At 52.8% G+C, this 12,374-nt stretch overlaps 5 protein-coding genes across 5 annotated transcripts; 1 reads left to right on the top strand and 4 right to left on the bottom strand.

The window, feature by feature from the left end:
• Nucleotides 1-603: 603 nt before the first annotated feature.
• BO66DRAFT_30519 (Aim21 family protein) lies at nt 604-3,855 on the bottom strand. Its single transcript, XM_025643236.1, has 2 exons — nt 2,679-3,855; nt 604-2,620 (listed from the first exon to the last, which is right to left on the bottom strand). Exons 1-2 carry the CDS (start codon nt 3,628-3,630, stop codon nt 639-641), a joined length of 2,934 nt encoding a protein of 977 aa, XP_025506103.1. The 5' UTR covers nt 3,631-3,855; the 3' UTR covers nt 604-638.
• Nucleotides 3,856-7,744: 3,889 nt separating this feature from the next.
• On the bottom strand, nt 7,745-8,142 carry BO66DRAFT_30445 (uncharacterized protein). The gene has a single exon (XM_025643230.1). It carries the CDS (start codon nt 8,057-8,059, stop codon nt 7,829-7,831), a length of 231 nt encoding a protein of 76 aa, XP_025506102.1. The 5' UTR covers nt 8,060-8,142; the 3' UTR covers nt 7,745-7,828.
• BO66DRAFT_427155 (Tvp18 family protein) lies at nt 8,027-9,145 on the bottom strand. The gene is made up of 4 exons (XM_025650329.1): nt 9,023-9,145; nt 8,939-8,954; nt 8,579-8,674; nt 8,027-8,522 (listed from the first exon to the last, which is right to left on the bottom strand). Exons 1-4 carry the CDS (start codon nt 9,057-9,059, stop codon nt 8,222-8,224), a joined length of 450 nt encoding a protein of 149 aa, XP_025506101.1. The 5' UTR covers nt 9,060-9,145; the 3' UTR covers nt 8,027-8,221.
• A 439-nt stretch (nt 9,146-9,584) lies between these two features.
• Nucleotides 9,585-10,987, top strand: BO66DRAFT_317976 (uncharacterized protein; the record flags this gene model as incomplete). The annotated part of the gene is made up of 3 exons (XM_025643583.1): nt 9,585-9,640; nt 9,694-10,735; nt 10,793-10,987. The coding sequence occupies 3 exons, from the start codon at nt 9,585-9,587 to the stop codon at nt 10,985-10,987; spliced, it is 1,293 nt and encodes a 430-aa protein (XP_025506100.1).
• Nucleotides 10,847-12,235, bottom strand: BO66DRAFT_389979 (uncharacterized protein). The gene has a single exon (XM_025646906.1). It carries the CDS (start codon nt 12,026-12,028, stop codon nt 11,168-11,170), a length of 861 nt encoding a protein of 286 aa, XP_025506099.1. The 5' UTR covers nt 12,029-12,235; the 3' UTR covers nt 10,847-11,167.
• Between the last annotated feature and the right edge of the window lie 139 nt (nt 12,236-12,374).

Genomic DNA, 12,374 nt, shown 5'->3' with positions numbered 1-12,374 from the left:
GTACGTATTCGTACGTTCCAATCACTGATTCTGGATTGTAATATGTTGTTGGGGGTGAAATGCAGAGTTGAGGAGGGAAGGGAAGGGAAGGGAAGGGAAGGGAAGGGAAGGGAAGGGGGGAACCTTGAAGACATTGGGCTCTATGGCTAGTATAGTTCGAAACTATATCTGGGATAGAGCTGGCGCGGTGCGGTGCGGTACTATGCTGCCATACGTACGAGGTAAATGGTGCGAGGATAGGGGATAGTCATGGATGTTGAGGGGTGTAACTATAACGCAACGCGAGCTGCCGGCAGGCGAGGTATAGATGCGATGCTGATTTCAAGATGGCTGCACATTCTGTGGAGACTTCATCTATTGTTTGTTGTGTATAGATAGGTATGTGGCTACATACGGACAGGTACACTATTCAGTAATGCGACTTGGCTGGCTACTGCCTACCTTGTGCGCAAGGGTGTGTTGGTTTTCTTGCTGCTCCTGTTTGTTTTGTACACAGTTCCTATCAACTGGTATTGGGTTCATAAGACAAACAGACACACACCAGCACACGGCAAAGGAAAAGAGATGATTAAGATACTGGGACAAAAACACTGCATGCGATTGTCTGATGATTTACTGTCGCCCATCCACACAATGTCTCAGTTGTCGAGGGTCTCGCCAATGTCACCCTCCGACGGCCTTTTACCGTCTGCAGAAGCAGAGAGTCGTGCTGCGATGTCGTCGATGGGCGATCGGTCAGGCGGGGACATGATGGTGGGTTTCCCGGCTGATAGATCGTCTGTGGTGACAGGATCGACGGCAGGGGCCGGCGCGGCCGTGCTGTGGTCGTCGGCCAGCGGGATGGAGTGCTTCGCTTCGGTGAATGTCGGTTCCGGTACGGGCTCGGGCAGAGTCTCTTGCGTCAGGCTGACGTCTGCTGGAGCTGCAGCTGGAGCGACGGCGCCAGGCGATACTGGCTCGTCTTGGGCTTCTCCTTTCTCGAAAGCGGCGGTGGGAGCTTGGGGCTCGGCCGGTTCACCGGCAAGGTTCTTGGCGATGGGAGGTGCCATGGGTTCCGGAGAGGTTGTCTGAGGAGGTGTCGGGGCTGTGGTCGGTTTTTCGTCACCGACGGTCAGGGTTCCGTCTTCACCCATTTGCCACACGTTCCAGGTCTCCGTGATCTTGACCTCGGGGATGGTCGGTAGCCTTGCGGGCGTCTTTTCGACAGCTGGCTTCCGCCTGGCGGGACCACGCGCACGGCCTTTCCGGGCATCACTGAGCGGTACTTTCTCGGCTGGCGCCTCCTCTTCCTTCTTCTCCTGTGGCTTAGGGGGCGCTTGTGGGCCGAGCTGGAGCCGCGAGTTCAAGTCGGACAGGAACCCGGCCTTCAAAGCGGCAATCTTACTTCCACCGGGCCGTGCGGGAATGGCTGGCTTGGGTTTAGCAGCAGTATCCTTGGCCTCTTCAGGGCTGGCGCGCGAAAGAGGTTTGGAGGGCCGCGCCGGAATTTGCGGCTTCGGTCTGTCGGGAATCGAGGGAGGTTGTCGCTTATCTGTAGGGGAAGTGACCGGCTTCGAGGAAGCATCTACCGGAGGGGCCTGTCCCGGGCGTTTTAGCGGCCGGAGGGGAATGCTGGGCTTTGAGGGAACCTCCGGGCTCTTGACCTCTTCATCTGCCGGTTGGACTGTCGTCACTAGCGTATGACTTTCAGGTGCATCTTCCCAGATATCTCGACTCGGAAATCGCTGCTTAGAGATCTCCGGGCGTGAAGGCCTGCCTTCCCGATCGTCCGTTCCCAGAATGTGTGAAGCGACTTTATGAGCGTCGATCTGAGGCGCCTGGCTCTTGCGATTCGACTCCTGCTCCGGTGTTTCAAAAGCCTCCTCCTTGGGGATGTCCGGCGTAGATACAGTGGCAGATAATTGCAAGCTGTTGGGTGAGTCCTCCCAGATGTCTTGGCTGGGAAACCGGTGCTTCAATTGATCCGGACGCTGCTTGAAGCGCTCTGCGGGAGTGATGGGCTTCTGGTCCTTAGACTCGTCTTCGGGGAAAAGAGGTTCGTATTCCTCGACATCCTCAAGCGGCGTATGTGTGCCTTCGTGCTCGTCACGCGAGTTGTATCTCGCCAGAGCTGGCATACCGCTGTGAATACTAGCCGTCCTGCTGTTCGACCGGCTGTGGGTCACGCTTGGAGTGCGGCTTCTTCCTTCATAGTCTACACTGCCATTTCGGCCAAAAGTCGGCGAGACAGCCGGGTGCTGGAAGGCAGACTCCGGGCGTACTTCGTCAGCTGCCAGGATAGACTCCGCCTTTTCTTCCTCGACATCCAAGTTGTGGGTGAGCTCCTCGGGACCGGGAGTCTGAGCGAAGCCGTCCGGATGGTGCAAATGGTGATACGGTTCGTCGACATGAATGACGCGGGAGTGAGTCGATTTGTCGTCGGTTTCCTGTTCTACAGCAGTTTCAGGCTGGGCTTGCGCATCGGTAGCCGGAAAACTCGAATTGCGTAGAGGTGACTCAACAGCGAGTCGAGAATTACGACGTGAGTCGAGTGCCGGTGACACTAGCTGATGTGTGTATTCGTCTGAGGCAATGTAGCCGACCTCCTCATCTGGAGTACCCGCCAGGGCAGGGGATGTACCTGTACGTCACATAATCAGAAACGATCTCCCATTACCAAAAGACCTCCAAGGACTTACCAAGCCCAGAACCATTTACTGCAGAGCCACGGACAATCTTGTTCAGATCGTCGCTGCTCAAGGCCCAGTCGGGCCGTGGTGTACCAACACCTGGGCCATATTGGCCTTGCTCCTCTCGGACGAATTCTTCGGGGTGCTTCTCATACCAGGCCTTCTCGAACTTGTCGTTTGAAGGAACACCATGACCATGCAGACCGTAGCTGCCAGGAGGCAGAGATGCCTCGCGGCCACTGCGAGTGCGGTGGTGGTTGCGTCCAGAGCGTTTCTCCTGGGGTTCGGCGAGGTAAGGGCTGGGGGATGGAGCTTGCACATCGCCTGCATTAGGGTACATCGGGACTCTCTGTCCGATCTCCGGAATGCCATGCTCCTCTCCGTGGAACGACTGTCGACGATCCGCGGACATGGTTGAGGAGGCACCACGAGAGCCGCTGGCTCGCGAGTGCAGTGAGCGGGTAGGCCGCTCGGGATGATCGTCATTTGAAGGAGATGGAGCACGCCCCAGGCCTGCTGCTGCAGCCTGACGGGAGTCTGTACGTGTCACAGCCTGCACCCTTGCCTTGGCGCTGGAAGTGGGTAATGACGGTCTTGGCGCATGAAGCTTTAAATCGCTTCCCACGTTCCGGGTCTCTGGCGGTGTAGCCTGCTGAGCCTCGGACACATTGGCCACATCCAGGTCCTGGTATTCAATGCCCTCTTGACCGAGCGAAGGTATCGTGACACTCGGGGGTCTCTGGGGTAGGTCATTCGAGGTGGTTCGTTTCAGGCCCCATCCGTTGGGCAAATCGTTCAGAGGAGACGGGGCGTAGCTATCGGGAAAGGGAGATACAGAGCGCTCAGCACGATTGGACGGACGAGGAGGGATCTTGGGGCCTTCCGCTGAGGCGGGTGCAAGACCCTGTTGTGGAGACCTCGACGGCCGCGGAGGAATGGCGGGGGCTGCTTGTGTAGTCATGGCTGGTTGCTAGAAGGCAAATGACAGATTGAATTTGAGTTCGAAGATCAACTCTGGCAGTCAAGTCAGTTGATTACGGATCTAGAGGGCACACAAATCCCCAGTCACATGAATCCGCGCGAGGGTGCGTGTCAGTGGTTGGGCCGGTGACGACGCTAGCACAGGGCAGCTTTGCATCGGTCACCGTATATGCACTCGGTTCGCCATGGAAAGGGGGGAAAGACAGTACGTTGTCTATGTCTGGAGGGGCTTTTGAGACAAGATCGGAATTCATAAGAAGGATATTGAGATGTGAGCGGGGAGCAATCTAGGGTAAGGAATGTACATATTCTCCAAGTGAGTAGATAAGGTAGACGCGATGCGTGACCGATCACCTTCTTTCACCGTTGACATTCCCCGCCAGCGCCTTGACAAAGACATGAAAGATTTGCGAAATTGGAGGGGGAACAGTCGATTTTTGGGGACTTTGATAAGAGGAGTAGAAGTGATTCGCTTACCGGCGAGGTTTAAGGGTGGGAAAAGAAGCATGCGAGGTGCTATGCTTATGCGGGCGAGCTTTGGAGGGAGTATTGGCCCAAGTAGACGGAGACCAGATGGCGTCAATTGGATAGGCAGTAGGGAAAGCGGAGTCGAGCGCCAATTATAGTAGTAGGAAAGAGACTTGAGGATCGAAGTATGAACAAGGGATCAGTAGATAGCAGTAGAGAGATAGAGTATAGACGACGAGAGGAAAGTTTAGGAGAAAGTGGGAGGAGGATTCAGGGAGGAGGAAGTTCAGCGGGCAGAAGCCGAGGGGGAGGAAAGATGGGCAGAAGATATGAGTATGATGTATGACCTGTACTCCGTACTCCGTAAAGTAAATTACTCCCGCAAAGTGGCCGTAACGGCAGACTAACCGCATTCTTTCCTGCCACGGCCCACCGCCCCATCGCGTGACGTTCTCCGACGGCGCCCCAATGTATCCTCAACTGTATCAACTGCTGTATCAACTGTATGCGCCCTTGTCAGGCTGTGAGCCAACGACCTTGGTTGGTTGCAATTACGCCCGTACTCGATCGAGTACAGTAACTACTAAGTAACTGAGTGAAAAGTTCAGTTCAACACTTTGAACCTTGAACCTTGAATTGCCAGGACCAGGTCCATCTTTTAGGTTTACCATTTTTCCTCTCGATCCATTTCTATCTACCCTTCCGTCATTGGTTCTGGATCTTCGTGTCCCCTTCAGATCTTTCTTTGAGATACCTGCCCGTTCCACCATCGTGAGACTGATTAGAAGCTCCATTGTATCGAAAGGTCATTGGATAGAGCCAATGGCCCGACCAGATAGTAAGGAGTCATCAGTACATCCATCAGCCAGAGGACCCTCGAATATTCCTACAATCGTTGGCATCGTATATCTCGAACCATTTTCCCCCCATCTCTACCGCCTGCATTGTCCACTCCTCATGCGCGGAACATAGGATTGCAGGATAAGAATCGGCTACCGTACCTAAAAACTTTAGGCATCTTTAGTATTTAACCCCAGCGATGAGCATCTAGTAACTATTCTGTGGTTCTGCGCCGGTGGCATCCACGAGAGCTCATTAATAGCTCATACTGACCAGCAGAGCTTGCGCCCCTTCCCCTCTCTCTCTCCCTCCCACCAGTCGAAACTTGGTATCAACCTGATGATCCGCCGGCGAACTAATTTGGCCCATTTCAACCGTCGCTAAATATGAACAGACGTAAAAACCCAAAAATCCCTCGCCCTATTTCGTGTGACAGTGGAGAGGACTGACTTGCGTGAAAACTGAAAATCCCTCTCTGTATTACACCTTACCCCATACTGAAAAGGAGCAGTGAGATAAAAAAAAATAATGCGGCCGGGCCAGACCATGGTCCAGATGAGCTGTGAGCCACAAGCGCCACGCTGCTGCTGCTTGTGGTGGTGGTAGTAGTAGTCTAGTGATTTGGTATGCGACAGCAGCCCCGGCTGCCAGGTACCTTGAGTACAATTTTAACTCCACGGGAATATTAAAGGGTGTTTTCTATCCCTGGTCGTAGCATAGCCGCCAGTTGATAGGGACGATTCAGTTCCAGCTCCCGAAGTACAGTACTCTGTATTAAGCAAGAGCTTACACCACCTTTTCTCTGGCGCAAATGCCAATACGACGAGGACGTAGTAAAGTAACCCCTCATGTGGCGGTGCGGGCTGGCTGGCTGCCATGCACATGGGCCTGATCGCCTGTTTCGAGGGTTGTCGGATGTCGCACAGCTGATGTGCTGGGCGAGTAAGGGAGGGAAGAACATGCAGAATATCCCTCATGGTGAACAGCTTCAATGGGTCACAGGAAGTGTGCATATCATCAACTAGTCAGTCTGTTGCAGAGGCTTGGGCCTCTTTAATGCCAGCAGGCATTGAGAACTCCGATACATCACTTCGGGAGTCATGATCACGCCGAGACAAATTGAGAAACTACTCGACTACACTACTGGGCAAAGTAAACGATAGTACTGTATGTGTTCCGTACTTCGTATCGCATCCAAGGTGATTGTATCGACTTGGATGTGACTGGCCACATCCTCAGTAACCCCCTCTCAACCAAAACCCCACCAGCGCCGAGGCGGTGAACAGCCTGGACTCAACCGGCTCCACATCATGATTGCATCATGAAGCCCATCGCTCGCCGCCGTTCGCTTATCGTCCACGGGGGGTATCATCCTGGGCGTTTGCGATAGGCGGTTCTGATAAAGAAGGCTGCGAGATTAGTACCGACTGGACCCAACTAATACTATGTAGCTTCTTATCGAGTTAGTACGTTGATAGAAAGGCCTCATTCTAGAATCAATACGAATTTGGCACATAATGTACTGTACCTATGTGGTTTTCTAGAAACATACCCCAGTATCCAGTAGCCACTCGACTATATGACCTGTTACATCCATCAAAACCAACTTAGAACACTCACACAATAGCTGCACATCATCCTCCAAGTGCGCCTAGATCCATACTTCAACAACAAACCCAAACATATCACCAGATCCGACGTCGACTCTCCGCTTTGCACAGCACCGTAAAGTACTGTAAAGTACGTGCTACCACCCCCCTTCCCTCCTCCCAACCCCCCGGACAATCCGATACGCATCTATCAGCGCCAAGTACCCACCCTGCATGCAGGAAAAAGACCACGAGGGAGAACTGAGAGACATACTCTAGTCTCTAGGCACTGCACATCAACACAGACAATCCGGCCCCCGGCTCAATCAGCAAGGGACTCAGCTCCTGATGACTCGGGCTCGAAGATCCCCGATCCCAGGGCCCAATCAGCGTAATTCCGGCGTTCTCTATTCTCGAAGCTACGGACAACACATGATAGGGGGACGGGGGCCCAGTATATTATCGATAGGTGAGGTAGGTTTGATTACTGTAGTTGCCTAGCCGGACAACGAAGCTAGTTACTTCCAAGGAGAATCTTGCGCAAGTTTCAGTCCCCCTCTGAATCTCTACATCGCAAGGAGGAGAGAGACGGGGCTGCCCAGAAAACTCCATCGAACGTGATCTGATCATTCCAACTTATTCGTTCTCCGTACATGCATGGATAGCGTCAGCACAGACGCCAACCGCGCCGCCGGAAGCGCGGGGTAAGACTGGAAGCCTTCTCTCTTACTCGATGAGGAGATGGAGGGGTAAAACGAGGGGAAAGGGGGCAGAGGTATGACGTATCGATATTGCCCCGGAGGATGCACTAGTGATCTTGTCCCTTAGGCATTCAATGTTGAAAACTGGTTGGACTTGTGGTTGCTGTTCGCACTAGCATGGTAATATGTGTGTGCGGCTGTAATGTGATAAATCAAGGTAGGCGTGTGCGACGAACAAAGCTACTCCGACGAGCATTGCTCGAACTCAACTCGACCGAGCTTGATCACTGGCGATGGCGCTGGGACTAAGCTGATTGAGTGGTTGAAGTTCGGCTATCGCATTCCCGTGGTTTTATTGATGATGCATGATGCCGTCCGGGAGGTCAAGGGGAAATGCAAACAGCCGGGCAGGCCCTTTCAGGGCCAGGGCTGAGGTTCAATCGAGAGAAGGTTGCCCGAGCTTAGTCCACTTTTCCTGGGTGACAGACTTTCCGGAGTATATGCGATTGGCCTTGGAAAGAGCAAATTTCATATTCATCGCCAGGATGCTGGTAGGTAGGGTATTCGCTGCGGTGAACTACTAGTTGTTACAGGTTTCATCTAAACTCATCACGAAAGACCTCAGCGAGGTAGCAGATGCCAAAAACAAAGCAGACCGATACAAGGCAAGGTAATAGGAATGGCTCAAGCAAAGCATCAGCAGCAACCCAGACTCCAGCGAAGCTGAATTAGGTCTTGCAAAAAGCAAAGCAAAGCAAAGCAAAGGAGTGCATAGCCCCTCCGTCGCAGCACGAACGCGATATCGGCTCATCACCGCATCACACTCAACTCCAGCCCCATTAAGCCTTGCATTCCATGATTTGACTTTCTGACTAAATGAAGTCACTCGTTAGAATCAGCTTGTCGTTGACCTCGGGAGATTGCTCACATTGTATAAGTTGTTTTCTCCTTTTTGCGCAAAAGCCTACGGCCTCTACACAATCATCTGCGCGAGTCCTTGGCCACCCAGTGTCTTACTGCTGACAAACTCTTGGCTCTTCACGGCCGCCAGCGCGTAGAAAATGGCCGCAATCAGGAGAACAACAGCCGCAGCAATCAAGCTGGTGGCATCCTTGAGCAGACTGAGAAATTGCACCACACTCATAACAGCGTACATACCAGCACGCATCCAGTTGGTTGTAAACTTGCGGATGAATTCATCGAACTTCGGCGAGGTCGGGCAGATTCGGAGCAGGAAGGGTACTTCGGTGAAGATGAGAATGAAGGCGGAAATACTGCACAATACATGTGAGTCCCAGATTCCAGTTTTGCGGGGTACCAAGCCACTTACAGACACAGGACGCTGAAGATGATGATCACCGCATTGAAACTGAAGATATTGGCGATGCCGAGAGCCAGGCATAGGATGATGCACACAACACCGGTCCTAGTTTAGATCAAATTAGCGCTTCTGGCCTGCGATTCAACGTCTCCCAGCTCCCGCTCATATATCGTGCTTCGATAGGGCTCCTCAGGTATCGCATGCTTGGGCGCTTTGGCAGGCGGGTGTTGAATGAGCTCCCATCACGGAGGCGCCAAGCGTCCATGCTGGGGGCCAGGCAGCAGTTATTCTTTCGCTTGCATTGTAGTTGCGAAGCTCCCAGCCGGTTGAATTGTACAGAAGTCACTGGATTGAAAAAGCGCGACATACCATTGACCGTAAATACCTAAGCGAACAGATGTTAGCTCTTTCTGTCTTTGAATCAGCCAAAGTGTAAACAATGCAGGTCCATACTGAAGTTTCTAGTGCGGAACTCCTCGGCGAGAGTCATGGTGGCGATCCAGTAGTTTTTTTTTGGCTCAGAAAGAGCTTTGTGTGGTAACTTAGAGGAGATGTAAGAAAGTAAGAGTGACCGATTGTGCGTTATCAGATAGATCTCTTTTATGCTGATCTGCAGTATCCTAGGTTGGGGAACGGGGTAAATTGTAGCGCGATTGACAGTTGATGATGGGGCCAGTTTGTCTATCCGACCGACCTTTCACCGCTCTGACAGAACCGGGGCAGAATCCGGGCTCCCGCATTACTGCCACCCATGGTCGACGCTCCGCCTTCCAGACAACATAACCTCTTCTGCAAGTATTGCTTGCATCGATCTCTGCACCGCGAAACTTGTCATTGTTTGCGACATAGCTTGCTGCCTGGTCCTTGGTACTGGTATATGTCCTGTCGTACATGCTCTTCGGCCTCTGCATCCCCTACTTTTGGCCCCAGACATGGAAGCCGTTTCCAGGCATAGCCGCAATGCTTCTAGATGTAAGGAGTCTCAGATGAAGTAGTGGTCGTCTCCCGCTAATGTATGATAGCTTCCCGACCTCGTAGTACGACAAAGGGTCCACTTGACCAAATAGACGAGTAAGCAGACTGATGTACTTTGTCAATGTCAAGGAAGAAGCTGATGAAGCCAGTCCACTCGGCACCGAAACGGTGAACACACTGAGGCAATCCTGCCCGGCAGCTCAAACTGAGCTGTCTGGTGTTTCCTTTGAGAATCTGGATCCACTTGCTCCTGATGATCTGCCACCTACCGTGGAGAAAGACCTCTCATTCCTTCTTCGCTATGAGATCTATCACTCCCTGTCACAGCTGGACATCCCACATGCATTGCGCTCCGAATTCATCGTTCCAGCCTCCAGCGAGTCATTATCTTCGACTCTTCAAAACCTCGAGAAACTCCTGACGGAGGGCCATTTCTTACTGGCAGCTCATCTCAGTGGAACGATACTGGCGTCTTCTCTGATCAAACCCACAGACATCAAACGCATCTTTGCTTTGTTCTACACCCGGTTGGCATGCCTACAGCTTTCCGGGAATACCATCATTGCCGCACAGGAGTCTAAAGCTCTGGAGGACTTGACCTCTGCTTTTTACTACGTAGAGCCGCTACCTGATAAATCCGACAAAGGTCCGAGCTATCCTCGCCATATTGTGCCATGGCCTCTGAGGGCCTTAGCCGTGCGACTTCAAAGCATAGGGTTCGGCGACTCTCGAAGGGGCATTGGCGGTCTTTATGAGATCGGCCTGGAGGCAAGAAGGGAGATCTTGCGGGCAGATCTTGATCCGGCGGAGCGGCAACTCTGGAGGGAACGGCTCGCGGACTTGGGGATCCGGAACGTCAATGCACTGATCGAAATGGGCGATCTCAATGCGGCCAAACAGGCACTCTCTAGTTTGCGCATGTCAGGCGTAGACAATGAAACCCGCAACGCAAGGAAGGCGCTCCTGTTGGTGTTGATCGGCGATCTTGACAGTGCCAGGCTATTGTGCAGCGAGGGCAGTGAAAATGAGCAGGGCTTCTTCAACGCCCTCTTCAGTATGGCTGAGGGTGAATATAGCACGGCAGCCGACGAATGGCGCAGTCTGCTGGAGCGCGAGCGCCAAAGACCTGACGAAGCCATTATCCAGCAGAACCTAGCAGTCTGCTTGTTGTACACTGGTCGACTGAATGAGGTAAGTCCCCTAGTGTGATAATAATAGATTGGCAACCAATGCTGACTACGGCTCTAGGCTCGTGAAGTTCTCGAATCCTTGATACAAAAAGAGCATTCATTCCCAAGCCTCGTGTACAACTTATCGACTATCTACGAGCTGTGCTCTGAGAAGGCTGGGAAGCTCAAAACAGATCTTGTCGAGACTGTAGCCAAACAACCAGTAACGGGAGTCCTGAACTTGGACCGGCCAAGTGCAGATTTCAAGATCTAATGTCAATCGATGACACAGGCCGCACAGTGTTGAAGAACCCTTCCAGCTCAACCCTCCTTATCCATGTGCTATGGCTAAACCAATTCAAGCATCTTACCCTATGCCAGACGCCATAACCTTGAATCATAATTCGCCGAGCCATGATATAATGATATAACAACACTTTTCGGCCATTCACCATCACAGAGCCTCCTTGATGGGGGTCAGATTGACGGTGGGTTTCTGCTTCGGCCTCCTAATGATAATCTTATCACCTTCTTTCTCCCATCCGAGCTTCTCCAATTCCACCAGCTTCTCCCACGTCAACTCCTTCTCTCCGGTACAACCTTCGGTGATCCACTTGCTATCGGCGTTGAGATAAGCTTTACCCACAGCTTTGAGAGCGTGCCTTCGAACCCGTTCCTCAGCCCAGTTGAGGACGGCGCGCATGTTGGAATCTACTCCCCTACGGATGCGCCAAAATATAACCCAGTCATCATGTGCCAGCGCGTGCAGGACCTCATCGACCATGGACGAATTGAATGCATATTTCCTGCGCGCCCGCGCACGCAGCTCATAAGCGGCACCCAAGTCCTGTTGCCGGCAAGCAGAATCAAGGATCTGGTACGATATCACCTCCTTTAAATCGGAGTCTGGAAGTGGATGCGATGGAGTGTGGAGCTCTTCCATGAGGTATCGGAGGGAGGGGGTATACGATGGAGGATGTTGGGCTCGGATGGCGATCTTAACGGAGAACAGGTGAACCTGCTGGGAGAAAATGATAGGGATTGTGGATGCAGTGGCCAGGACGGCCTCCCGGAGCTTTCTGAGGGAGAGCAGGATAGTAGATAACTCTGATGCTGCCGAAGGAGTGGATGTTCCTGTTGGTTTCGTGGGTAAGGAAGCAGGCGGGTTCTTGGTTGCGTCATCCGAGGCGCTCCTGGGGAGGGATGTCCAGGCAGCATCCATGTCCTTCGCATGAAGAGCGCAGAACGCCATATATCTTTCAACAATACTTTTATAATATTCCTTTTGAGCTTTGTGGTCTAGCAATCTGCGCATGTCAGCCCGGGCGGAGGTGGGGGGTTGGAAGGCGCGCAGGCGTACTTCCGGTCTCCTTTAGATACGAAGCCCACCGTCTCCAGGGAGTCTGCCACGGGCTTCAGGCGACTCCCGGAAGCTTTGCGTATCGGGGGCGCTCGACTAGTCATAATCAAAGGAGCGACGAGTTGTGAATAGCCGGTTGGAGTGACGATTTGAGGGGAAGAGGGAGACGGAGTGGGGATGAAGCTACCGTAGCGTAGCTACCGTATGCTAGCTATCGCGGTGGTGTTTGCAGGGTTTGCGCTGTTTGTTTTCTTGTCCTTTGCCCCCCAACAATGCCCGAGGAAGCGGCGAGTTTCCGCTG

Source organism: Aspergillus aculeatinus (genome assembly GCF_003184765.1).
Source record: "Aspergillus aculeatinus CBS 121060 unplaced genomic scaffold BO66scaffold_12, whole genome shotgun sequence".
Lineage (NCBI taxonomy): Eukaryota > Fungi > Ascomycota > Eurotiomycetes > Eurotiales > Aspergillaceae > Aspergillus > Aspergillus aculeatinus.
The sequence above is the reverse complement of the archived record's forward strand: the minus strand, read 5'-3'. Positions and strand labels throughout refer to the sequence as shown.

What these genes read in the sequence shown, in the direction of transcription:
- BO66DRAFT_30519 (XM_025643236.1), bottom strand. Translation starts at nt 3,630, where the DNA reads ATGACTACACAAGCAGCCCCCGCCATTCCTCCGCGGCCGTCGAGGTCT. An exon ending in AGTAAATGGTTCTGGGCTTG is followed by an intron (nt 2,621 to 2,678) that starts GTAAGTCCTTGG and finishes TGTGACGTACAG; the next exon opens with GTACATCCCCTGCCCTGGCG.
- BO66DRAFT_427155 (XM_025650329.1), bottom strand. Translation starts at nt 9,059, where the DNA reads ATGACTCTCGCCGAGGAGTTCCGCACTAGAAACTTCA. An exon ending in ATCTTCAGCGTCCTGTGTCT is followed by an intron (nt 8,523 to 8,578) that starts GTAAGTGGCTTG and finishes TGTATTGTGCAG; the next exon opens with TATTTCCGCCTTCATTCTCA.
- BO66DRAFT_389979 (XM_025646906.1), bottom strand. Translation starts at nt 12,028, where the DNA reads ATGCGCAGATTGCTAGACCACAAAGCTCAAAAGGAATATTATAAAAGT.
- BO66DRAFT_30445 (XM_025643230.1), bottom strand. Translation starts at nt 8,059, where the DNA reads ATGAGCCGATATCGCGTTCGTGCTGCGACGGAGGGGCTATGCACTCCT.